The sequence below is a fragment of the Gobius niger genome, assembly GCF_951799975.1.
Source record: "Gobius niger genome assembly, chromosome: 13".
In the NCBI taxonomy this organism is placed as follows: Eukaryota; Metazoa; Chordata; class Actinopteri; order Gobiiformes; family Gobiidae; genus Gobius; species Gobius niger.
Genome location: NC_136864.1, coordinates 26,599,537 through 26,626,525, shown reverse-complemented (window position 1 = coordinate 26,626,525; position 26,989 = coordinate 26,599,537). Strand labels below are relative to the sequence as shown.

The following is a 26,989-nucleotide window of genomic DNA, read 5'->3' as shown; positions in this document are numbered from 1 at the left end:
GTTCTCCGGCACCATGACGACAGGAGAGGTGAAGATCCTCAACCAGGGCCACGAAAATGAGATGGTTCGTACAAAAACCCTTTCCCTGGTTCTTCATGTCTTCATTGTGACCTGTTCCTCTGGCCTCCATGCTGCCCCCCGGTGTGACCCCTGTTGCCTGTGTCCGTCAGGAGGTGTGGGGGTACCGGCCCTGCGTGTGGAGGCTGGCCCTGGTGTCCGTGGGGGCGGTGTGTTCGGGCGGCCTGCTCCTGCTGCTGCTGTACTGGCTGCCTCAGTGGGGCGTCAAGAGCACCAGCTCCAAGTGCAGCCTGAGGGAGGCTCGCACTCTGCTGCTGCGCTCCACGGTACTGCCACTGGAGACCCCCCCCCCCCACACACACACACACAAAAGAGTTGTGCAACCTCATGAAAGAGTTGTAATTGAAATATATCCTGTCACCTGCGGGTTTAGGAGGAGACCGTCACCTGGGGGACACTTCTTTGAATGAATTTACTCATATGAATTCTAAGAAGTGTAATTATTTTTGACAGATATATACGCTTTATTCAAGGGCTGCACGATGTGAGAAAAAGACTGCAGCGTTCGATTACTGGCTTGAATAAGAGACAGGAATCCTCAAACATCCAGGTGGATACATTAAAGGGACTATATAAAGAGTTTAAAAATGTTAAAATGATGTATTTTCCTCCCCCTGCATGTTCCAACAATGTCCTAAGGTGTAGAATGAGCCCAGACATATTCACCACAACTGCCTCTAAAATCCTCAAAAAGTCACTCAAAAAGGTGTTAATTCGGGTCCGAAGTGCCGTCATGCACGAGCTTAATATAGAAGCTGCAGCTACACGTATGACCTGAGGTGGCAGTAGTGAGTATAAAATGGTTAACTTGCATCCAGCCCCTCTAACTAATCTGATACATGTGCACAAAATGTACTTTGGTCCTCGAGAAGTGATTGGGTTAATTACAATCAATCCATTTATTGTAGAAAACCACTAAATTTTAAAGAACATTTAAGGAATTGGTTTGTCTTTTAAAGGGGCTAGACGCAAGTTAGCCATTTTATACTCACTACTGCCCCCTCAGGTCATACGTGTAACTGCAGCTTCTATATTAAGCTCGTGCATGACGGCACTTCGGGCCGAAGCAACACTGTTTTTGAGTTACAGTGCAGGATTTTAGAGGCAGTTGTGGTGAACAGGTCTGAGCTCATTCTACACATTAGGACATTGTTGAAACATGTAGGGGGAGGAAAATACTTAATTTTAACATTTTTAAACTCTGTATAGTCCCTTTAATCAAACGATGTTAAAACAATGACTTAAAAATGCTAAATAAGAATCAAAACGAGGCTAAAACGGGAATAAAATCATGACAAAAACTAAACGTTTGCGCATTAAGTTACTGTGTTTTGTTTTAGGCCCTGTTATGTCTTGATGCATCGTGGCTTCTTGTGATATGTAATTCAGTCTTCTCTGAAACAACAATATATTTGTTCTACAGATCATAAAGTGCTTAAAAAAAACCTTCCCTGTCTGTGATGTCCACAGGATGAGTTCAGGCAGTGGTTCCGGGCCAGAGTCCACGTCATGTCCGCTCCAGGACGAAGACCGTTCGAAAACCTGGAGCTACTGTCCGGAGAGAGGAAGAGCAGCCTCTCCACCAAGGAGCATGATGGGATATGTCTACAGGAACACTCTGCACAGGTCAGATTATATACACATTAACAGAGTTGTGGATACAGTTCCCTTTTAGGAGACATGTTTCTGTTTCTTCTTCTCTGGTGTCAGGGTTTGGTTCTGTTCTTCCTGTACACAACTGTGTCATTGTTAAAACTCCAAACTGTCCTCCACATTTTTAAAGTCCTTAACCCAACATCAGATCAGTTCTGAGCCGTACTGCTCAAAGTGTTTATCAGAGCGTGTGATTCCTTCAGTTTTTAATCACACTGTAAATGGAAACGGAAAGTTTATTTTCTATAAGTTATTCCCACAGCTGCCAGCAGGGGGAGCCCCAAGTCTTCATCAGCTCTAGCGCTTTTATTTCTTTGTTACTATTTATTTCTCACAGACAAGACATAATTTCAAATGATAAAACGTAAAATACCAATACCGAAGCACCAAAATAATGCTTTTAAGTGTCATTTTTTGCCTCATATCGTTAGCCACATAGCATATTTGCCTAAGTCATCAACATTTATGCTGTGTGGCTAACGACAGGATATGTCTACTTTGAAATGTGCTGTGATGGATTAAGTTTTGTCTAGAAAAGATTTATCACTATCACTTTTTTAAAATCTCTACTTCACTGCAGATTAACTACTTCACGCACCACAGCATAAAGTACTACTGGAACGAAGCCCTGCAGAACTTTGAAGTGTACAAGTAAGTTATTAAAGTAAATTAGTTCCCCTCAAGAAATATTGAAACATGTTTTGATTTGTTGTGATTTTATATTTTATGGGGGGAAAATGTCACATCAAAGGTGCATAAGAGTCGAGGGAGTAACCAAATAAATCATCAATCAGAAAATCACTCACTGCCCAACTTGCCAAATGATCTTTATTTGGTCATCACAGCTCTATGTTGGAGCTAAGGCTTTCTGTACAGAGATTGACAACCTGTAGACAATGAACAATTTAAAATTTGGCCAATTTTTTACCAATGCATATAACTTAGCATTGTTTTTAATGAGGGGTGCTAATATTCTATCGGTTAGACTAAACTAAAATCCAGCATGGTTGTTTGATGCTCCTGTGGTGAACTCTGTGCTGTGTGGTTTTCTAGAGGCCTGGACGATGTGAAGGTGAGCTGTGCGGAGGTGCACTCTGAGCACAGCTCTGGACTGTCCAAAGCACTGCAGGACTACAGGTACTCGACGCCAAAGTCACAAGAATCTAGATTGAATTCAATGACTGGTTTCCGACATAGATTTCTCTTCCTTGTGCCGTTGACAGGCGGTTGTTCTTTGGAGAGAATGAGATTGCTGTGAGAGTGCCCTCTCTGTTCAAGCTCCTCATCAAAGAGGTGAGTTCAGTGACATTTTGGAGACACCAGACTAAACCGACTCCTCTAATCTGTTCCCCATCTGTGACTTTGTCCTTGGCAGCCGTCTCGCCATTCTCTTCCTCTCTGCAGTTATTCAGTAACAGGGCAATCCGTGCACTTGCGTCCATCATTAACACACACATGATGTTCTCTCTCTTTTCTTCAGGTGCTGAACCCATTCTACATCTTCCAGCTCTTCAGTGTGATCCTGTGGAGCGCAGGAGACTACTACTACTACGCCTCAGCCATTGTTTTCATGTCCATCATCTCCATCTCCCTCTCCCTCTACACCGTCAAAAGAGTGAGTCCTCCAGGGTGACTTTAGATACATGCAGTCTGGAGGGTCTTTGTTTACATCGCCGTGCTTTAGTGTGAGCTGAAAGTGCTCAAGTAGATTGTTTAACTAAAACCATACTGTAGACTGTAGAATAGTGATGGACTAAGTTAGAGTGGCTTCCCCTATAGCATTCAATGTGGGCTAACTGAAACTCGTTCATGCTAGAAGTGTGACTGTTTTTGAGCCGGCTCCTATATTTATGACAAGCCTGTGTTTAACAGTGTTTGTAATAACAACGTTTAACGGAGTAATCTAATTCATTACTCTCCCTCTCGCTACAACGGCGTTATCATTATTGGGTAAACAAAAGTGGCACGTTCCAATTCGACTGAATGATCGCTGCGTGGCCACCGCAGCTGTATTCTTACTGCAGGAGCATGGGAGAGCAGGTTGGGTGGGCAAAAAGTTTAAATGGAAAGTCCGTTAGAGCAAGAGCCGAACGGAGCCTCCCCATTACCTTCAGCAGCTGATAGTTACGCTACATCTGTGCTTTTCAGTCTGTGTAAAACACTGCTATGCAAAGAGAAATTGACATACATGACTTTAATACTTTTGAAAATATGACTTATTTAAATGGATAACATCTGTTTTAAATAATACATCTAATTATATTTCTGTGAAGCAGCAATTTAATAGAGAAATGTTGAGCAGAGAATGTACTCACTACTGCCACCTCTGGTCTTGTGTGTAACAGGTCTGGGCTCATTCTACACATAAGGACATGGCTGGAACATGTAGGGGGAGGAAAATACTTAATTTTAAACTCTGTATAGTCCCTTTAAGTCAGGGGTGGCCAACTAGTCAGAGACCAAGAGCCGAAATGTTCAACCTTGATCCTGTGAAGAGCCATAAAGGCACCGACCATTAGCGAGATCCCGGGGCGGTAGTTTATTGTGATCAAATAGAATGTGACCGTTTTATTTAATCACAGTAAACTATAACTTTATGCCTCACTTTTTGCTTTTTTTTTGTTCAATAATTGTGTTAGATTTAATGGTTTTACTCCTTACCAAGATTGAAATACATGTATATTAGCTGGAATTTTGTGCTTTCTGCTCTGACTGAGACAGAATTAGATTTTTATTTTTACTTTTTTTTAATGCTGGGGTGTGTTTGTTTGTGGGGCCCTGCCCACTGAGCCCCCGTCTCTGATTCGCCCCTGGCCTGTGCGCTCTGTGCCTGCAGCTTCATCCTGACTGGACTGTGCAGAGAACGCACTCTCGGCTGCACAAAGTTCATAAACTTTAATCAGGAGCCTCTTGACGTCTGGGAGTCTGTTTTAAGTTGTATTTGGTACAGTTTCTGTCACATGTGAAATAAAAGTCATGACTTTGCGTATTTCCGTGTTACGATGTCGCGCTTCGCATCATATGCTTCATAAGAGCTCCGCTTTTTTCCCTTTCCTAATTTCGATCTTTTTCTGTGAATATGAGGCCAAATTTCATCAAATAAAGAGTAGCTGATCAGAAATCTGAACAGCAGAAGCTGATCCCAGAGCCACGATCTGCCTGCCTGTTGTTTAACCTACATCCCGCTTTGAGTGAGGCTGCTGCACCTTACATGCCGCCTCGAAAAGGAGGGAGATTCTCATTCTCTCATTCATGTGTAGAGATTGAAACCGGGTCTGTAGGACGATGATTGGATTTTTGGTCAAAAACTGTTTATGGGAAATATTTACCAATGATTTTGCAAAGAGCCGCATTGTATTAAACATATCCAATCATGCAAAGAGCCGCACTCTGATTGGCCAAGAGCCACGTGTTCGCCACCCCTGCTTTAAGTTAATGACATAGATAGAGGTAAACTTCCACAGCATTTTGTCTCATTTCCCATTGACTTAACATGGTTGGCACGGCAACAGTTTAAAATGGTCACTTCCGGTCGGTGTCCAATAAGGAAGTGGAACTAAAAACTGGGTTCATTTTTAGCAAAATCTTAAATTTAATTGTGTTAACTATGTCTTAGCAAAAGTTGTGTCTAATGCGTCATATGCACTTTCAGGGACAATGTACAGAGACATTAAACTCATGGTAAATGTCTGCTTTTATAAGTGATATTGTGCATATGCATGGAGTTATGAAATTATGTCATGGATCTACTTGTTTGTTCTCATTGCAGCAATATGTGATGTTACGGGACATGGTGGCAGCTCACAGCGTGGTGGGCGTATCGCTCTGCAGAGGAGATAAAGGTACCGAGTTTTGGTTATCATTCCTTTATAGACAACTCAAAGAATAAATAATCCATGAAGCTAATTACACTAGCAGATTCATGCACCTAAACGTTCTACTGTGCCATCTAAAGTCGCTCCAGTGTCATTGGTGTGGTTTGTGCTTGACAGAGGTGGAGCAGGCCATGTCCACAGAGCTGGTTCCTGGTGATGTCCTTTTGATTCCAGCCAACGGGATGATGATGCCGTGCGACGCCGCGCTCATCCAGGGCACATGTATCGTCAATGAGAGCATGCTCACAGGTGTGAAGAGAGGCTGAAGACTCTGCAGCACTGGGCTCTGGAGTTCGCACAACAGCTTTAAATCCTCTTAGAAGCTGCATCAGACCGATACCAAGATGTATTCACTGCACATGCCTACAATGTATTATAATAATTTGATCATGTTTCTTTGTCCTGGAGGTCGTGAGGTCTCATGGTGATGATCCTTGTCTCTAGTTTAGTTTAGCTTTATTTGTCACACACATGTACAGGCGCTCGTCATGTAATTAGAATATCATGAAAAAGTGCATTTACCTCTGTTAAACTAATATATGATAGACTCATTACATGCAAAGTGAGATGTGTATAACCTTTATTTGTTATCATTTTGATTATTATGACTCACCGCTTGTAAAAACAAAAACAAATTAAAAATAATATATACATGTCACTTTGCATGTAATGAGTCTATCATGTATTGGTTTCACTTTTTAAGTTGAATTAAAGAAATACATTAACTTTTTCATTATATGGTAATAATGTGACGAGCACCTGTAGATACATACAGTAAAACATGTATAACGTGTTCCCTGTGTGTCCACCAGGAGAGAGTGTCCCTGTGACTAAGACCAGCGTGCCCAGTGCTGGGGAGGACGGCGCCGACCTCTTCAGCCTGGAGCAGCACAAGCGCCACACTCTGTTCTGTGGGACGCAGGTCATCCAGACGCGCTTCTACAGCGGCGAGACGGTCAAGGCTGTGGTCATCCGCACAGGTCAGAGACACCGAGGCTACTACTGCAGTCTGCAGCACAGCCAGAGGTCAAGCACTTTTACTCAGTGTTTACCTTTGAAAAAACATGAAATACTGGAAATGAAGATTCCAAAATGACAAACTTTATGAGGTACAATTTATTTTATTCATCAGGAACAATGCAGTCAACATGGCTACAAGGTGGGCTTTCAGCTGATGCGATGCTTAAAGAACTGCATAAAAAACTGCATAAAAAACTGCATAAAAAAACTGCATAAAAAACGTTGAAATCGGAGAGAGCCAGGTTTAAAATTGTTGTTGACATATTAAGGCGAGACACGGCAGGTGAAAGTATTGATTTTTCACGCAGTGGTCGAAGTGGAGATTTTTTATGTATTTTCTTCCCTTTACATCTTAGTTTTCATGTCAGATATAAAAATGACAAAACTCACCCGCATGATGTTTATTTTATGATGTTTTGTCTGTGAGGTGGGGGCGACCCGGAAGTAGCTGCTGCGCCGCGTAGAAAGTCCGTCTTTCCCGCGGGTTTTTATTCATAAATATTGACAGATTTGACATCCACGTGTGCTGCGAAGGGGCCCCGTGATGACGCTTTCACCCAAATATGGTGTTTTTCCTCCTACGAGACGCTTGGTCAGAAAAGTGGAAGAACGGGCCGCGCATGCGCACTCGCTACAAAACTTCAGGGCTGGTTTTCTCTGAATGAGAGAAGCCGCACTCGGGCAGAGCCTGAGCCCTTATAGAAGCTCCCACAGACTCCAAACTTTACAGTTTGAGACATAACAAGATTTTGAAGGTTTTTTCAGAGGGATTTTTTAATATCTAATTCCTAGCCTGATTTATTCAACTTTGAAACCAAAAAAACAGGCGGAATTTGAGTTTTTACAGATTTTTTCACTGATTATTAGTTTATTGAAAAACTAAACAAAATATCCAAAATCGTCTCTGAAAAAATCTTAGTTACTAATATGTCAATAAAATAAAACCATACATTTAATCTGTCTCAATTCATTATTTTGATTTCGTTGCCCAAAATATAGGCAATTTTGCTCAAAATGCCTTATTTTTATGTGAAAACATAAAATGACAGAAAAAGTGCAATACATTTTTTTCTCATATTTATATCTGTAATGTTCAGCAAAAGTTTCAAATTGATATCTCTTTACTTTACTTTACTATTCACCTGCAGTGTCTCGCCTTAAATAGGCTGTATCGCCTTTGCTCTGCCCCATCCCGTCAGACCTCGAAGCTAAGCAGGAAGGGCCTGGTCGGTATTTGGATGGGAGACCGCTTGGGAAACACCAGGAAGCCTGGGGAATGTAGTGAGTGAGTGTTTGGTGGAGGTTAGAGGAGCCGATGGCACAGACTGGTTGTCTCACTTCCGTCAGTCCCAGGGCAGCTGTGGCTACAATAGTAGCTTACCCCCACCAAGTATGGTGTGAATGAATAGTGCAATACAAAGCGTCTTTGAGTGTCCAGAAAAGCGCTATATAAAACCAATGCATCCATTAAACTGAAATGATTAAGATTATAGAATTTTGTCTATTTTTTTAAAATAAATTCTCAACAAGTCAGCTGAGGAATTTATTATGTAAAAAGAAAAAGCACAAGTATGGATGTTCAACAGCCCATAAATATATAGGCTTAAATAACAGAGCATGCTAAACATAATGCTAACGTTAGCTTCAGCTGTGGGTTTTCACTTCCTCTGGACAATTTGCTGTGTTTCTACTGTGTTTTTATCTTATGTACTGTTTTATGGATTGATCCTTTCTGTCTCAGGCTTCAGCACAGAGAAGGGAGAGCTGGTGCGCTCCATCCTGTACCCCAAACCCACAGACTTCAAGCTGTACCGGGACGCCTACCTGTTCCTGCTCTGCCTGGTGGGAGTGGCTGCCGTCGGCTTCGTCTACACCCTGGTCCTCAGCATCATGAACAATGTGCGGACGTTACTAAGTCACAAATCACCACGCCAGTCAGAAATACAGTCAGAATACTTTTACTTTGAATCTAGAGCTGGAACTGAGAATCTCCTTCCGCCGGTTGCAGGTCCCGGTCAAACTAATCGTGATCAAGTCTCTGGACATCATCACCATCACCGTGCCCCCCGCCTTACCCGCCGCCATGACAGCGGGCATCGTGTACGCTCAGCGGCGGCTCAAGAAGGCGGGCATCTTCTGCATCAGCCCGCAGAGGATCAACATGTGCGGGCAGCTCAACGTGGTCTGCTTCGATAAGGTCAGCGCACCCTCATAGAGACGCCAGGCCCAGCATGTCACCCCTCGCCCCTTCTGAGCGGTTTAGAAGTGTGACCTTATTAAAATACAACAAAAATACTGAAAATGCTATCAAGTCCTTAAAGGTGCTATACCTGATTTTTGTTCTAGTAGTGGAGCGAAATTTGCTTTGTCCTCTTTAGCGTGTAAAACTCTGGACATTTGCGGAAAAACTGTGCCTCTACATATTTTTATTTAGATTTGGAACAATTTCATGAACTTGCAGGATAGTTTTGTAGCGTTTCTGAGGAATAGACCCTAAAAAGTGACCCTGCAAGTTGTGAAATGTACCCATAAACTTGACTTGGTAGGCCAGAAATATATTTTGGGTAAAACTGAAAATGTAAATGAAACTTATTGGTTAAAAATATCCAATAACTTAAGATTTAATGTTATAGTTAGGTGTAGCTTATGCCAAATCCTGCTTAGCAATTGTATTACAAACAGTGAAAGATGAAGCTACTGAATTAAAAAAAAAGTTGTGTCCAAACATGTTTCTAACTTTCTACACATTTGTAGCATCCCAGTTCTTCACAGTTTATCAGCACATTTCACAACTTGCAGAGTTACTTTTCAGGGTCATTGTCACAGAAATGCTCGAAAACAAACCTGCAAGTTGATGAAATGAATACAAATGCTTTATAATTAATTGCACAGTGTTTTTTTTTCCCACAAATGTATTTACAATAAACTAAAGGAGGACAAAACTAATGTCGTTCCATTACTGGGAAAAAAAACGGGTATAGTTATCCAAGTTGGTCATTTTATACTCGCTACTGCCACCTCAGGTCTTGCGCGTAACTGCAGGTTCTATATTAAGCTCGTGCATGACGGCACTTTGGACCCGAATGAACACCTTTTTGAGTGACAGTGCAGGATTTTAGAGGCAGTTGTGTTGAACAGGTCTGGGCATTAGGACACACATTAGGACATGGCTGAACATGCAGGGGAAGGAAGATACTTTAAAGGGGGGTATTATGCAAAATCGACTTTTTCAAGCTATACAACATGTTATTATGTCATTCCCTCATTAAAAACATGCCTGAAGTTTTGCCTTGGCACATTCACATATTTTTGAGTAATCTGTAAAAACTCTGATGGCGGCCATTTTAGGGATAGGTTTGCCTGAGTCCTCCTAGGAACGCCCCCACCTCCTGGAGACGCCTCCTCAGCAGAACCTCCTCCCCACTGACGCCACAGACAGAAGGTGTGTTTAAGATGAAGTGCGCCTCGCCTCGATTCCAGATGAGACCAGGCAGTGGCGTCAGAGGGCGGAGAAAGGCGCCTCTAATCAAGGCAGACACATCTCAGCCCCGAGGACAGAGAGGAGCCTCAGATCACGCAGCGTCTCGCATTTGTTAGAAAGAGTTCTGGAATAAAACTATTTTAAAAGTTTGTGAACATTTCTGCTTCTCCCACACACCAGACAGACCCATCACTACAGCAAAAATAATAGACTCTCCACTTACAGTTTAGGATTAGATAAACTTATGCTTATTTAAATGTTGAACACACTGGCACTTTCTGTCAAATATGAACCCTGTGAAGCATTTCTGCAGATCAAAGTAGATCTCTGTGGTGAGAAAAGATGAGGCAGGAGCTGCAGAGCGTCAGGGCATCACGTTTCTGATCTAAACACTCATATCCAATCATCTGTCAGTCCTCTGTCAGCGTACGTGTTTACAGCACTTCATTTCCCACAATCCCTTTGACCTTTGTAGTTCAAAAAGCAACTTCACTCGCCTCCCCAAGGCACTCCAGCCGCCTCGGTCTCACGAGAATACGGGCACCGTCGCACAGGTGGCGTCAGAGCGAGGCGGGGCCATCTTGGACACGAATCTGACCGGCATGCACCGCTCGCCTGCAGCCGCCTGCAGCGCCTTGCTCATCTTAAACACACCTAGTGTGTGGGGGGGCGTGTCGGAAAGGGTCAGAGGTTCTTAAAGAGACAGAGGCCTATTTCAACACATTCACTACAGCCATTTTGAGAGAGCAATTTTATACAAGGCAGTTATTCTAATTTACTGCATTTACAGACCAACAGAAGGTTTGGTCATCATTGTAGTGTGATATAGACTGGTGCTGTGTGATTGAAAAAAGCATAATACCCCCTCTTTAACATTTTCAAACTCCGTATAGTCCCTTTTAACTATTCTTCAAGCTACTAAGAGGTAAATAATGACTGTATTTTGGAATATTTGTCTCTAACTACTGAGCAAATTTAAAAATTCAAAGTTTATTTACAGAATCAGTAATTTTCCTGAATGTTACTTGGCACCAGTTTAGTTGGCATCTCTTCCGTTTCCTTTTATAAATCTAAATGTCGCTGTAATTAAGCATTAGCGCTGATTGTTTCAGACTGGGACTCTCACTGAGGATGGACTGGACCTGTGGGGAGTGCGGCGAGTGGAAGACGGGAGGTACGGTTCTGAATACTTAGATTTTTTGTGCGTGAGTAAATGTTCCCCTGCGTTAGATTCCTCCCTCCGGAGTCGTCGGTGAGCGGCGCAGCCCTGTGCTCCTCTCAGTTCGTGGCCTGCATGGCGTCCTGTCACTCTCTCACCACCATCGAGGGGCAGCTGTCCGGAGACCCCCTGGACCTCAAGATGTTCAGCGCTACAGGCTGGGTGAGACGATGCCACTTTTGATTGTTGTTCTAGTGATGCTTTAAGTGCATGTCACACAAAAAGCATCAAAGCATCTCCAGGTTTGATCTTTGGACACACGTGTTTGTTGTTGTGACGATTATGAACTGCCCGATATATTGATGTCACAAGAATGTCTCACCAAGTACCACCTAAATCAGGGGTTCCAGTTTGGCGTTACCCATATCTCAAGGCGTCCTGGGGAAAAAAAGTGTCAAAATAGTGACAAAAGCAATGATGAGATGCCAGAAAATATTACTAAAACGTGACAAAAGAGTTGCGCAAAAAAGTTAAAGGAATGCAACAAAAACGTGACGAAAAAGTATCAATGTGGCAACAATGGAAAGAAGGAATGGAAGGGAAGGAAATGGAAGGGAAGGAAATGGGAGGGAGGGAAGGAAGGAAGGAAGGAAGGAAGGAAGGAAGGAAGGAAGGAAGGAAGGAAGGAAGGAAGGAAGGAAGGAAGGAAGGAAGGAAGGAAGGAAGGAAGGAAGGAAGGAAGGAAGGAAGGAAGGAAGGAAGGAAGGAAGGAAGGAAGGAAGGAAGGAAGGAAGGAAGGAAGGAAGGAAGGAAGGAAGGAAGGAAGGAAGGAAGGAAGGAAGGAAGGAAGGAAGGAAGGAAGGAAGGAAGGAAGGAAGGAAGGAAGGAAGGGAAATGAAAGGGAAGGATGGGAAATGAAAGGGAAGGATGGAAGGAAGGAAGAAAGGGAAATGGGAGGAAGGAAGGGAAATGGGAGGAAGGAAGGAAGGGAAATGGGAGGAAGGAAGGAAGGGAAATGGGAGGAAGGAAGGAAGGAAGGAAGGAAGGGAAATGAAAGGGAAGGATGGGAAATGAAAGGGAAGGATGGAAGGAAGGAAGGAAGGGAAATGGGAGGAAGGAAGGGAAATGGGAGGAAGGAAGGAAGGAAGGGAAATGGGAGGAAGGAAGGGAAATGAAAGGGAAGGAAGGAAGGAAGGAAGGGAAATGAAAGGGAAGGAAGGAAGGAAGGAAGGAAGGAAGGAAGGAAGGAAGGGAAATGAAAGGGAAGGAAGGAAGGAAGGAAGGAAGGGAAATGAAAGGGAAGGAAGGAAGGAAGGGAAATGAAAGGGAAGGAAGGAAGGAAGGAAGGGAAATGAAAGGGAAGGATTGATGGAAGGAAGGGGAAGGAAGGAAGGAAGGAAGGAAGGAAGGGAAATGGGAGGAAGGAAGGAAGGAAGGAAGGAAGGGAAATGGGAGGAAGGAAGGAAGGAAGGAAGGGAAATGGGAGGAAGGAAGGAAGGAAGGAAGGGAAATGGAAGGAATGAAGGGAGGGAAATGAAAGGGAAGGATTGATGGAAGGAAGGAAGGGAAATGAAAGGGAAGGGAGGAAAAGAAGGAAGACAGGAAGACATTAAACATAATATCACTGAATCATATGTCGCTATCACCAAACGTGTTCACCTCCCCTTCTCGATCTGCAGAAGATATTCCAGTCTGGTACGGTCTGTAGGAGGGAAAAAGGACGACTGCTGTACATAACATCGCCACATGCCATGTTTTAAAACGGAAGCAAAAAAGCATTCTGAAAAAGTCAAAAAAGCAACAAGAGTACGATTGTGATGTGATCTTGTGATTGTCAGAACTTGGAGGAGCCCACCCAAGACGAGACGGTCCTCCACGATCCCATAATGCCCACGGTGGTGCGCCCGCCCAACCACGCCGCGGGCGCCGGCCCCGCGGAGGCGACGGTACGTGTGCTCTGTGCGCAGTGACACTGTCAGAACCGTGCAGCTGACGTGAGCCTCTGCCTTTGCCCCGTCAGCCCTGCGAGATGGGGATTGTGCGTCAGTTCCCCTTCTCCTCGGCGCTGCAGAGGATGAGCGTGGTGGTGCGGAGGCTCGGGGAGAAGCGCATGGTCGCCTTCCTGAAGGGGGCGCCAGAGGTGGTCGCCAGACTGTGCAAAAGTCAAACAGGTCAGACACAAAAGCCACTCAAAACCTGTTTGTATTATTGGTGGGTGAACTCAGTGTATGATTTGGGGAGATTTTCAAAAGTCTCACTGAGCTTATTGAACAGTGTTTTTATCATTACTACATTACAGCATCACGTCTACAGTCTGATTGTTTAATTAGGCACGGCAACTTTATTTATAACGCACATTTCACACACATGCAACTCAATGCGCCACAGAAGAAGATGTGCGAACAGGTTAAAGTTAAGGCAAAGCACATACACAAAAACATCAAGACATGGGATATACACAGCACACGGGGCCACGTGTTGACCCATCGACCCATCGACCAGGGGGCAGGGAGTTGAGAAAAGGTCATGAACACAGATGCAGTAGGATTGGGGCGTGGCTAGGAAGGGATGTGTGTGCAGTTCTTTGCATAGTCTTTATGTGTTTTATAATGTAGTCGATTTGTTTGACTATTAGGTCAGATTTGCAGTATGTTTTATATAATTATAATAATGGCTTACCCTTGTATTGCGCTTTACAAGCCTGTGTTACCAAGTTTCCCAAAGCTACCAGTCTGTGCCATCGGCTCCGACCACCACCAACCACTCACTCACTACATTCATTCTGGCCTACCGGGAAACCAGAATACCCGGAGGAGAAGTCCCCTGACACAGGGGAGAACATGCAAACTCCACACAGGTGGGAATCGGACCCCGGACCTTCTAGCTGTGAAGCACGAGCGCTAACCGCTGTGCCACCATGCGGCCCGTATAGGGACTTAGTTCACGGTGCAGATTTCAGATGACTTTAGCAGTTCACATTTGTTTTCTCTCAAATGTTATACAAGAAGCATTTCTAACCATGTTTGTAGAGAAGTGTGAACTGTGAGGTGGAGACAGGTTTGGTTAAGCTGTAGATGAGACACAAGTTTCTATATGTGAAAGCTAAGAACAAGCAAGGAGGAAGGGTTATTTTTTAAGTCATGTAGCTGCACCAGCATAATTAGGACTTGATGGAGGAGGGGGATTGTGGAAGTAGGAGACAGTGTCTTTATTTTTGGAATAGAAGCTTATTTCTATAACACTTTAAGTCCTCCATAGCGCTTAGTGGTGAATTTGTACTTCTGTGTGGGACAGACTGACTGCACATCTGCACACATCTGCTTCAATGGACCGTGGTCACATTTCTGAAATATGTACAAAACGTCCTACTTTAATCTAAATAAATAACAGTGCTGTAGAGATCGATGTGTTCCCCTGTTGTGACTTCTGTTCTGCTCATGTGTTGTGCTTCAGTGCCGGAGAGCTTCTGGGAGACGCTGGAGAGCTACTCCGGACAGGGCTTCAGGGTGATCGCCGTGGCCTATAGGCAGCTGGACAACAAACTGTCCTGGCACAAAGTCCAGGCGCTCAGCAGGTGGGGCTCCTCACATTACTCACTCACTCACACTATTCCACATGGATTACGTACCCAAAAACAGGAGCTCCCCTGCATAAGAAAACTGAATAAGGGATCATTTCTAGTGACTTTTTTTTAGTTCCATTCGACAATAATTAAATCCACGTATACCGAGTACAAGGCCATGGAAACCCAGGGTGCTGAGGGTGCTGAGGGTGCTGCAGTACCCCCTGGTGGATACTTTGCAAACTGCAGGCAATATTAATAAATGGGAAATATGCATAGAAAAAGCGTTTTGGGGGATAGTTTTTGTCCCCTAGCTGTAATATCTTCCCATGGCTCTGCCAACGGGGCTGGATTTGAGTCTGGACAACATTAACCTCTTGACTCCCACCTGAACATGTTTTCTCCAAATTCTCCAAATCTAAAAGCTTCTTCAAAACAGAGGCAAAAAACGAGAAGAAAATGAGAATGTAAATGCAACAAAAAAATGTTAAAAAGTGACCAAAAAGAGCAACAAAAAAGTGACAAAAATCCAGCAAAAAAAATGACAAAAATCAAGCAAAAAAAGATTTTAAAAAAAGCAAAAAAAAGACAAAAATCCAGAAAAAAGCAAAAAAAATCCAGAAAAAAGTGACAAAAATCCAGAAAAAAGTGACAAAAATCCAGCAAAAAAAATGACAAAAAATCTAGCAAAAAAAGACAAAAAAAAGCAAAAAAAAGACAAAAATCAAGCAAAAAAAAGAAAAAAATCCAGAAAAAAAGACAAAAAAAAGCAAAAAATGACAAAAATCAAGCGAAAAAAAGATAAAAATCCAGAAAAAAAAGGCAAAAAAAGACAAAAAAAAAGCAAAAGAAGACAAAAATCTAGCAAAAAAAGACAAAAAAAAAAGCAAAAAAAATGACAAAAATCCAGCAGTAAAAGACAAAAATCCAGCAAAATAGTGACAAAAGAGCAGCAGAAAAGTAATAAAAAAGTGACAAAAACACAAAAGGGAAATAAAAAGTGACGACAATGGCAAAGAGGAGAGAATGGGTTTGGTTTGGGCGGGGGGTAAGAGGTTAAACGGTGGAACAAACGTAACCGTGAGCTCGTGTGTTGCAGGGACGTGATCGAGAACAACATGGAGTTCCTGGGTTTGATCGTCATGCAGAACAAGATCAAAAAGGAGACGGCCGGTGTCCTGAGGGACCTGCACCAGGCGCACATCCGCACCCTCATGGTCACAGGTGAAGACTGAAATGTTTGGGATACACGTGTAGTGCGAAAGAAGCTATAATCCAAATATGGTCATTTCCTTTCTGGTAGACAGCAGACTCCAAACCTCCCAGTCCTGGACGTATTATTTCCAAGGTTTATTCCAGAGGGTTTTTTCCTCCAGTTCAGTTTTACCCTAATCTGAAAAGCTTCTTGACAGGAGAAACAAGGCGACTAGGCAGCTTGTTTAAAAATGCTGCGGTTTCAGGAGACAACATGCTGACCGCCATCTCCGTGGCGCGGGACTGCGGGATGATCAGACCCCATGAGAAAGTGGCGATTGCAGACGCTGTTCCCCCGAAAGACTTCCATCCCGCGCACATCACCTGGCTCTACACGGAGGAGCCCGCCCCCAGGAAGGACGCACAGGTCTCAGAGACTCACTAAAGCCACTGTCGAGTAAAGAGAAATAAACGTGTGTGTCATGATGTCCATGTCAGTCAGTAGAAATCGTCCTGGAGGAGCTCTCGGACAGGCCGGAGACTGAGCTGCATCAGTTCCACTTGGCTCTGAGCGGACAGGCCTTCACCGTCGTCATGGAGCATTTCCCACAGCTGCTCCCAAAGGTGCGCCCATACACTCGTTTTTTTTTATTTACCTTTATTTAATCTGGAATGTCCCATTGAGTTTAGAAACCCTTTCAGTTTGGACTTTAAAGCTTTCAGTGGGACAATTTAGATCTGTGCAACAAATGTAACAGTCAGAGTCAACTCTTCTCCGTGTGATTACATTACACTAGGGTGGTCAAAGTACTTTGTGACTTGAGTAAAAGTACAGGTACTACCAGTCAAACATTGCTTAAGGCGAGACACTGCAGGTGAATAGGGAAAAAAATGTATATTTACAGATATCAATTAGAAACTTGTGCTGTCGATCACTGGCATAAATGTGAGAAGAAAATACACTGCAAGTTTTCTGTCATTTTATCTTTTCATATAAGAACAAGGTGTTTTATGCCTAAAAATGCCCCAAATTTCCCATCTTTTCGGCGACGAAATCTGAATAATGGATAGAGCGACATTCAAATTTATGGTTTCATTTGATTGATAAATGAGTTGCCAAGACTTTCTCAGAGGGGATTTAGGATTTCTTGTTTAGTTTTAAAATAAGCTGTTTTTTAGTGGAAAACTTTGTAAAAATGTAATTTTCGCCTCATTTTTGACATTCAAAACTCAATAAATGGGGCTTAAGGGATTAGATAATAAAAAATCCCTCTGAAAAAATCTTCCAAATATTGTTTAGTCCAAGGCTGGAAAATTTGAAGCCTTTAGGTCCGACTGACGTGGACATAGTGTCGCCACAATGACAGAAAAATGTGTTTTGAGAAAAAGGCCCTTGAAATTGCATTGTCCCATATAAGTCTATGGGGGAACATTGAATCAGCGCAATATTTAAACATGTTATTGTGAAGATTAGGCATATTTTCTGTTTCCGGGTGAAAGCTTGTATGTTCAGAGACCAATTTGGCCCAAAACCTGAAAACTGAAAAAAATTGAGTTTTGCTGGTAGTGTCTCCCCTTAAATAAAAGTAAAGGTTGCTCAGTCAAATGAGTGAAAGTGCTGAAATCTGCCTAAAGAGCAACTAACCCCTAAATCAACTTTTTCTGTCCTAATAAACTATGATATATTGTTATATTTAATAGTGCTGTGTCTCAGTCATTATTTTGACATTCAAGTGTAATTGGTTTAAACCTTAATTTTGAGGTTAAAACTCTTCTTTAGAAACAATATAAATAAATGTTGAAAGTTTGCAGCATCAAAAACATACATTTTGGCAAATTTTTCCCCTGCAAGGCAACAGGACAAAGCTTTTTCCTTGTCAATGGCTTTGACTTTGCATCTGCACAGCGCCACCTGCTGTTCTGGAGTCTGCATTTTAGGGCTTTAAAACCCTAGGTCAAATTGACTTTTTACTTTGATGCATTTATGGAAATGTAGTGGAGTAAGCACTATTATATTTATCTTTCATTTAAATGGAGTAAATGTAATTGCAGTGTTTTTGTTGAGAACTTGCTTCGGCTTCTAAATAAACTTGTACCATTGTCCCAGCCTCCTGGTGGATAAAAAAGCCCTCCCACTGTAGAATGCAGAAGCGACTGTCACTGTCAGAAGCGACTGTCACTGTCAGCACTGTCTCATATCGTTTGTATTTCCCTGCTCTGTCCACCTGGGGGCGCTGCAGCTCGCCTTAGGGGCCACAGTCTTCGCTCGGATGGCTCCGGACCAGAAGACCCAGCTGGTGGAGGTGCTGCAGAGCCTAAAGTGAGTTGAGCTGGACTTTTCCACTGTGTGTGTGCGTGTTTGTGTGTGTCATTGTCTCTGCTTTGTTTTAGTTACACTGTGGGAATGTGTGGAGACGGAGCCAACGACTGTGGAGTGAGTACCACCTGTTTCACTCTTTTCAATGTATGTTAAGGCAACATCGCTGCAGATGAATGGGAGAAAATAATAAATTACGAGTTATCAGGTTGAAACCTTTGCTGACATAGAAAAATATAATGCAAGTTTCTGTCATTTTATTCATTTAAAGATAAGGTGTTTTATGCATAAAAATTGCCAAAATTGTCTATATTTACAGCGATAAAGTCTAAATGGATAGAGCCAGGTTTAAATCTATAGTTTCGTTCTGTTGATATTAGTCACAGATTCAAGATTTTTCAGAGGGGATTTGATCTAGTTTTTAACCCCTTAACTCCCACCTGAACCGAGCACGTTTTCTCCAGTTTGGCTTTACCCCAATCCAAAAGCTTCTGGAAAAAAGGTGTGAAAATAGCAACAAAACTGAGATGAAAACAATGATGGAAATGTGACAAGAAAGTGAGAAAACCTTGACAAAAAAGTGACGAAAAATGTATGGAAAACTGGCAAAAATGTCACGAGAAATTGACAAAAAATGGACGAAAAAATGACAAAAATGTGATAAAAAATGTATTAAAAATTGAAAAAAAAAAAGACAAAAAAATGACTAAAAAATGATTAAAAAATGACTAAAAATGACAAAAATGTGATAAAAAATTGATAAAAATGTGACAAAAAAATGATAAAAAATTGATTAAAAAATGACAATAAATTACAAAAAAATGATTTAAAAATGTGACAAAAAATTGACAAAAAAATGACAAAAATGTATTTAAAATTGACAAAAAAATTACAAAAAAATTACAAAAAAATGACTAAAAATGACTAAAAATGACAAAAATGTGACAAAAAAATTGATAAAAAAATGACAAATGTGATAAAAAATGTGACAAAATGTGATTAAAAAAAATGATAAAAATGTGACAAATGTGATAAAAATTTGACAAAAAATGACAAAAATGTGACAAAAAAATGACAAAAAAGTTACAAAAAAGAGTTGAATACCCAACAAAAAAATAATGGAAAAAAAATCTGATGACGTGAGGAAAAAGATCCTCTCGGTTCAGGCGGGAGTTAAGAGATAAGCTATGCCTTGTTCGAATCTCAATAAATCAGGCTGGGAATTAGATACTAAAAAGTCCATCCAAAAAAAACCCTTCAAAATATGGTTCTAATTCTGGAAAGTTTAGAGTCTGTTGGAGCAGCTAAAGAGATGTTGCTGCAAGAGTATAAGGAAAACCTAATCTAAAAGCTTTCTCCTTACTTTACACAAACCCCTGAGATATTTGTAAGAGTAAAATCCCTTTGCTATTAAAAGTGTGGCCGCATGTTTTGTGCAGGCTTTGAAGAGGGCTCACAGCGGGATCTCTCTGTCTGAGCTGGAAGCTTCTGTGGCTTCTCCCTTCACCTCCTCCACCTCTGACATCTCCTGCGTCCCCAAACTCATCAGGTACTCACCGCCGACCTTACGCGAGCCGTCAGCTGCTTTCAGACGACACGGTAAAGTGTTTTTTTTTGTTTTGTGTTGGCTCCACAGAGAAGGCCGAGCGGCTCTCATCACGTCTTTCTGTGTCTTCAAGTTCATGGCTCTGTACAGCATCATCCAGTACCTCAGTGTGACGCTGCTCTACTCGGTAACACGGCTGCCTTCTTCAGACAAAGTTGTTCTCTCATCAAGAACAGACCTTTAGCTGTGTCTCGACCCACTTGTGCATCTTTGAGTAGGCTTTGAGTCTTCCCCAGAGGCTGTTCTTTGCATCGTGGATCTCTTGCTAAGCTTAATTCTCTCATTGTGAAGTAAAAACACTCATTATAGTTTCACTTCTGACACACAGGCTAAAGCCATGTATCGAAAGGGAGCAAGAGCAGGGAGGGTGGGAGGGGCTTACGGTAGCTCATGCATAGGATCAGGAAGTGAAACTATTGGATATTTTATTTTAGCCGTTCTAGATCAATCTGGCTTTTTCTAACCAACAAAGTGTAAGATAGAGATTCACTATCATTTTTAATAGTTTTATACCAATTTTGGCTCAAAGATTTCCTGTTGAGTTCATTTCTTTAAATTGTCACAAAAAACAGCAAAAAGATGTGACCAAAAACTCACTTCTTGTTCTTCCATTTTGCAGATTCCCAGTAACTTGGGCGACTTCCAGTTTCTTTTCATTGACATTGCCATCATCCTCGTCATTGCCTTTACGAGTGAGTAGCTTCATCTTTATAAATCCCAGTCTAAAGCCCTAAAGCTGATGCGCCGCCTCCTTTGCCCCAGTGAGCCTGAACCCGGCCTGGCAGGAGCTGGTGTCCCAGCGGCCCCCCTCCAGCCTGATCTCGGGGCCCCTGCTCCTCTCCGTGCTCACGCAGATGCTCACCTGTCTGCTCTTCCAGCTGCTGGTCTTCCTGCTGGTCCGGGAGCAGAGCTGGTACGAGAAGTGGACGCCCCAATCCAAGTCAGTGTCCATTGTTTACTAAATGAATCAAAGTGTAAAAGTGACAATTATGTGGCTTTGTGGTGCGTCTTTGTCGAATTGGGTTGTTTGGAAACTGATATTGTATTAAGCAAGTGTTAACATTAACCCCTTAACTCCCACCGGAACCGAGCACATTTTCTCCAGTTTGGCTTTACCCCAGTCCAAAAGCTTCTGGAAAAAAGCTGTGAAAATAGCAACAAGACTGAGACGAAAACAATGATGGAAATGTGACAAAAAAGTGAGAAAACATTGACAAAAAAGTGATGAAAAATGGATGAAAAAGTGGCAGAAATGTCACAAAAATGTCACAAGAAATTGACAAAAATTTGACAAAAAAATGACGAAAATGTGACAAAAAAATTACAAAAATGTGACAAAAATGTGATAAAATTTTTTTTTACCAAAAAATGACAAAAATGTGACAAAAATGTGATAAAAAATGTTTTTACCAAAAAATGACAAAAATGTGACAAAATGTGACAAATAAATAACAAAAATGTGATTAAAAATGGATGAAAAAGTGGCAGAAATGTCACAAAAATGTCACAAGAAATTGACAAAAATTGATGAAAAAATGACCAAAAAAATGACCAAAAATGACCAAAAAATTACCAAAAAATGACAAAAAAAACTACAAAAATGTGATAAAAAATTTACAAAAAAAATTGAGAAAAAAATGACCAAAAAATGACAAAAATGTGACAAAAATGAGTTGAATACCCAACAAAAAAATGATGGAAAAAAAATCTGATGACGTGAGGAAAAAGATCCTCTCGGTTCAGGCGGGATTTAAGAGGTCAATAAACCAAATATTTATATCAGGGCCGGGCCTTTTTCAATTAATTCCAATTAATTAATTACATGAGGTTTAATGCGATAAAAATATTAATTGAAATTAATCACACTTTGCTTTAGCTGCACAGACACTTCCTGTTTCCTTTCTCCTGTAAGACGACGCTTAGGGACGAACACGGTGTAAAGCCAAAAACAATTTCATTTCATTGTATTCAGTGTTTTTTTTATTTTTAGATGCAGAACTGAAATGGAACAAATAGTCAGTACTAAAATGCATTTCCGTCTAGTCTTGTGTGACATCCTTACTTAAAGGGACTATACAGAGTTTAAAAATATCAAAATGATGTATCTTCCTCCCCCTACATGTTCCAGCCATGTCCTAATGTGTAGAATGAGCTCAGACCTGTTCACCACAACTGCCTCTAAAATCCTACACTCAAAAAGTTGTTACTTCGGGTCTGAAGTGCCGTCATGCACGAGCTTAATATAGAAGGTGCAGTTACACGTATGACCTGAGGTGGCAGTAGTGAGTATAACATGGCTAACTTGCATCTATCCGCTTTAAGATCAGACTTTATTGATCCAGAAGGAAACCGGTTTGGTCACAATGGCTAAATAATACAATGAAAAGCAATCTGAAAAAGTAAACATGAAATATAATGGTACTAAAATGTGAGTGAAATTAGGAAGTCCGTTGGGAAAATCCCCTGGTTAAGTTTTTCTTACTTTTGTTCTTTGAGTTCTGCTGTGCTTTGTTTGAATTCATTAAAACTGTGCCGTTGTCTGTGTTTTGTCAGTGCGTGTAACCTCAGCACGTCTGGTCAGCTCTTCAGTGAGAACAACACGTATGTGGACATCAAGAACATCAAGAACTACGAGAACACCACGCTCTTCTTCGTCTCCTGCTTCCAGTATCTGACCGTGGCCATTGTCTTCTCCAAAGGCAAACCGTTCAGACAGTCCAGCCTCAAGAACTGTAAGTGTGTGATCAGAAACTGTAAAAGCAGTATGGTGTGTTTGTATTTGAATGAAGAAACAAAAATCAAATCGGATATACACTTATGGTTCATGGACATTGACGAGACAAGTTGACATCGACATAAGTATTGCACTTAATAGTATAGGACAAATAAAGTATAGCACTTTATTTGTGCTATACAAATTAAGTGCTATATTTTATTTGTATACCACACATTAACAACGACACTGGGTGCCCATAAGTAATAATTGAAAAGTCCCTATATCTGATTTTATTCATATTAGTGGAATGAAATGTGTTTTGTCCTCCTTTAATATAATGTAAAACACTGTAAATCTAATTATAAAAGCATTTGTATACTTTTCATTTTCTTACTGCCATGGATCTGTATAGAGCTCCACAGTCCCGCCTCCTCTCCGGTCCGGAAGTAAAATTCCCCATCCTTTGAGACCGTATTGATTTGGAATAAAGTCTTTAACTCCGTAACTCCGTCAGCTTGGGCTGAATCCAGCTCTGTGGTTATAAAGCGGCCGCAAAGTCAGACGCAGGTGAAAAAAGCACGTATGAGATTGATCTAGTTTACGAAAAAACACAGTTTAACTGCGAGCCTTCGTCCTAGAACTACATTACCCAGGATGCTCGGGAGTCCCATGATCTACTACGAGGCTTTTGATTGGTGGAGCTTCACGTTCCCCACGTATTTATTTATTGTAATGTAGACGACATATTATAAACAATTTATTGAAACATAATGCAGGCAGATAGTTGACGTTTTATCCATATCTAACACTGAAACGTCAGATGGCTCAAAAAAATGTTCCCAACGATCCAATTAAACAAACCACCATCATTTTTATTCCAATTAGCCTGATTCAGATTGTTTAATAGTGAAATAATATAGAACTGTTGTCTACAAAGTAAAAGAAACTGGCCGTGTTTGCTGAAAACCTGGTTGCCTTGACCAGCGGGCGCGATGTCGCAATGGCTCTTGGGATTCGGAGTTTCTATAGTCAGGAAGTGAATGATGTCACAGCCTTGTACCTTTTGCCTTTTCTTCAACATGTCGTCTTCTTTTTGGATTGAAATGAAACATTTTATGGTCACGAATTGCTACACAGCTGATTAGCTTTTGCGGTGACGTTAAACCCTTAATATTTGAATTTTTGGAAAATCGACGGTCGTGTAGACGGGGATTTTTTGCTTCCGGAGCAACAGGACCGCGAGGGGCGGGACTGTTGACTATAAAAAAAAACATGGCAACTATTCACCTTATTCCGGAGGCTCGCGTGGGCGCCGCCATGAATTGTGCCCGCCCCTTTTCTCCTATGTGTTAACATGGGGCTGGAGAAGTCCACATAAAATCAGTCACTACACGAAAACAAAGCCGTTTTCAGGCCGCGCAGAGAAATGCTGCAGTGTCGACATGTCGGTGCAAATGAACATCGGACATTTTACACAAATCAATCTGTTAAACATCAGATTTGAGCGGAGAATATTTTCCCTCGTTCTCCGTTAAAATGAACGGGCTTCGCGCTCGAGACAACGCAAAAAGTGGCAAAAGTGGGCGGGGTGGAATAAGGTGAATACAGATTAGAATGTGTTTTCGATTATAACTTTTTAATAATGTATTTTTTTTGCCCTACCTTATAAGGTTCTACTTATACATATTCATAGATTAATACAGAAAATACTCTGCAGATAGGGGCATAGACGGGAGCAACAGTCAGGCACTTTTGCAGACTCAACTAGCCGCTGGCCATAGCTGCTGGTTGGCAACTAGGTGTAACACTGTTTATTGTCCCACCGAAACACAGAAAAGGGGTTCCGCCTAGTCCACTCTCTAAAACAAGGTCAACGAGTGCCGCAAAAGTCGACTTGTCTGTTAATGCCCCAGTAGCCGCGTGTGTATAGTAATGACTTCCATTTCCCATAGGCCCATTTGTGTTGTCCTGTCTTGGCCTGTACATCTTCCTCTTCGTCATCATGCTTTTCCCCGTCCCAGCCATCGATAAATTCCTTGAGGTATGATCTGTTTGCATGTTGTGCGTTATGCGGGAAGTCCATTAAGTCCATCCGAATCCCATAAGTCTTTCTGGTGGTTTCAGATTGTGTGCGTGCCCCGTGCGTGGAGGCACAATCTGCTCATCATCATCATCGTCAACTCTGTAGTTTCCGTCATACTCGAGGTATGTGCCCCTCCGCAGCTGGCCCTTCTGAAATCCAAAACTCATTTGCACCGAAATCCTTGTTTCTTCTGCTGCTTGTTGGAGCCAATCACACGTGTTGTTGGTTTTCAAATGGATGTGTGTCCTGTACCACTAACCCAATCTGTCGCCTGTGATCTGCTGATTCTCAAGTTCACTGAAATTTCCCGTAGACGTTGATCGTAGACGGACTCATGTGGAGGCTAGTTTTCAGAGACAATCACAGCCCTGTGCCCGCGGCGCCCTCTGCTGACACGCCTCAGGTTTGACGCTTCTGACGCTCTACTCTTCCTACTATGATGTTTGTACATTTTTCACACATGTTCGTATCGTCGCATATTTAACTTTGGGATGTAAGAAAATGTCAATGCGGTGTTCAATCAAATCAACAGCTGAACTACTTTGAATTAAAGGGGGGGTATTATGCAAAATTGACCTTTTCAAGCTTTACATCATGTTATTATGTCATTCCCTCATTTAAAACATGCCTGAAGTGTTGCCTTGGCACATTCACGTATTTTTGAGTAATCTGTAAAAACTCTGATGGCGGCCATTTTAGGGATAGGTTTGCCTGAGTCCTCCTAGGAACGCTCCCACCTCCTGGAGACGCCTCTGAGCTTTCGTCACCAGCCAGGTAACCAACCACTGCTCCTCAGCAGAACCCCCTCCCCACTGATGCCACAGACAACGTGTGGAGGGGGCGTGTCGGAAAGGCTCAGAGGTTCTTAAAGAGACAGAGGCCTATTTCAAGACATTCACTACAGCCATTTTGAGAGAGACATTTTATACAAGGCAGTTATTCTAATTTACTGCATTTACAGACCAACAGAAGGTTTTATCATCATTGTAGTGTGATACAGACTGGTGCTATGTGATTGAAAAAAGCAGAATACCCCCTCTTTAAGCCTCTTTAAGCAATAAAACAGTGACATGATCGACTGTGGCCAAAGTCCCAGAGGCTCCTGCTTTTGAAGAGAGAGCAGGAGTGGCCGGTCAGGCTATAACCGACGTGGTGGGCATGAAAAGGGCCCTGGACACGGCCTGGATCCAAACCTCATTCAAGGCGAATAGCTCTGTCCCAGGCCGGTGTCCCGACAGCTGATTTGAGAGAGGGGTAAAATAAAGGGGGCCATTTGTGAGAGATCGGTGTGACGAGGTTTGGATCCAGGCCATGTCCTGAGCCCGCACTTGTTAAATAAAGTGTTAAACTTGCCAGTAAAAAGAAGCTAATATTTGCTGTGTTCCAGGAGGCTAACTCTCGCTGGGGCTCCAGTTTTCTGTCGTGGCTCTTCTGTGGAGAGAGACGCCCGCCCAGGCAGAGGTACAGGCAGCTGGCCCTGGAGCTGCAGGACGACCCGGAGTGGCCGCCCCGTCCCGGGTCTGTTATTTACTCCACTGCGCAGACACACTGCTCTGCCTGCCTATGAAAGTGAACGGCACACTGAACACTGGATATGTGAGTGAGCTGGAGCCCATCGCGGCACATGGACGGTACTAAACTCAATGTAGTAACGATGGCAGGGCCCAAAGTCGGTCATCATTTCAGTCGAGCTGCTATCTTTTCTTCTTTGTGGAATGCACTGGAGCCTTTTCTACTGTGAATATCCGGCCATGAGCTGCTAAAAAAAGCCTTTTTTTTTCCCACTGAGCCAGTACCGTCCCCTTATAGCGGAACAACCATTAGAGCATCAAGGTTCACTCGTGCCGCATGTCGCAGACCGATATGACCTACAGCCCATTGTTTAGTCTTTTTATTAGTATAAATCATGTCTAGAGCTAACGTTGACATTACAACGCGTGTGCTCCTGTTGTATACTGCGGGGAGAAACTCAAGAAGCGGAGGAAAACTATTACAAGGTTAATGGACCAGTGAGAATTCCATATTTGTAATGATCTGTATAGTTTTATAGTTTGTAAATGTTACGGTTAATTGCCCTTGTCAGGAAATTTGCACACTGCATTCGCCCCCTCCATCGATGCCGTCGTGCCGGGACAGGGGCCGAGGCGAGGGGATGGGGTGACGACTTCTCCACTGCCATGAGCTGGAAAGTGGGAAAAATGCATCGATGCGGCACATTTCAGAGCGATTTTGACAATAAGAACTG

At 42.4% G+C, this 26,989-nt stretch overlaps 1 protein-coding gene across 2 annotated transcripts; it reads left to right on the top strand.

Moving 5' to 3' along the window:
- On the top strand, positions 1-26,854 carry LOC306972491 (polyamine-transporting ATPase 13A3-like). 2 transcript variants are annotated; one of them, XM_079569136.1, is made up of 31 exons: positions 1-64; positions 171-344; positions 1,549-1,704; positions 2,312-2,382; positions 2,785-2,868; positions 2,955-3,024; positions 3,212-3,346; positions 5,501-5,573; positions 5,724-5,855; positions 6,419-6,586; positions 8,368-8,525; positions 8,635-8,823; positions 11,220-11,281; positions 11,338-11,488; positions 13,105-13,212; positions 13,287-13,437; positions 14,720-14,840; positions 15,928-16,052; positions 16,289-16,449; positions 16,521-16,646; positions 18,263-18,342; positions 18,414-18,456; positions 19,779-19,888; positions 19,976-20,072; positions 20,565-20,637; positions 20,708-20,885; positions 22,499-22,677; positions 24,614-24,702; positions 24,786-24,866; positions 25,058-25,147; positions 26,132-26,854. In XM_079569136.1, the coding sequence occupies exons 1-31, from the start codon at positions 14-16 to the stop codon at positions 26,309-26,311; spliced, it is 3,666 nt and encodes a 1,221-aa protein (XP_079425262.1). In that variant the 5' UTR covers positions 1-13; the 3' UTR covers positions 26,312-26,854. The 2 variants fall into 2 exon arrangements, with proteins under 2 accessions (XP_079425262.1, XP_079425263.1); XM_079569137.1 differs by lacking the exon at positions 25,058-25,147.
- Positions 26,855-26,989: the final 135 nt, after the last annotated feature.

What these genes read in the sequence shown, in the direction of transcription:
- LOC306972491 (XM_079569136.1), top strand. Translation starts at nt 14, where the DNA reads ATGACGACAGGAGAGGTGAAGATCCTCAACCAGGGCCACGAAAATGAG. An exon ending in AAAGCACTGCAGGACTACAG is followed by an intron (nt 2,869 to 2,954) that starts GTACTCGACGCC and finishes TGCCGTTGACAG; the next exon opens with GCGGTTGTTCTTTGGAGAGA. An exon ending in CAATGAGAGCATGCTCACAG is followed by an intron (nt 5,856 to 6,418) that starts GTGTGAAGAGAG and finishes TGTGTCCACCAG; the next exon opens with GAGAGAGTGTCCCTGTGACT.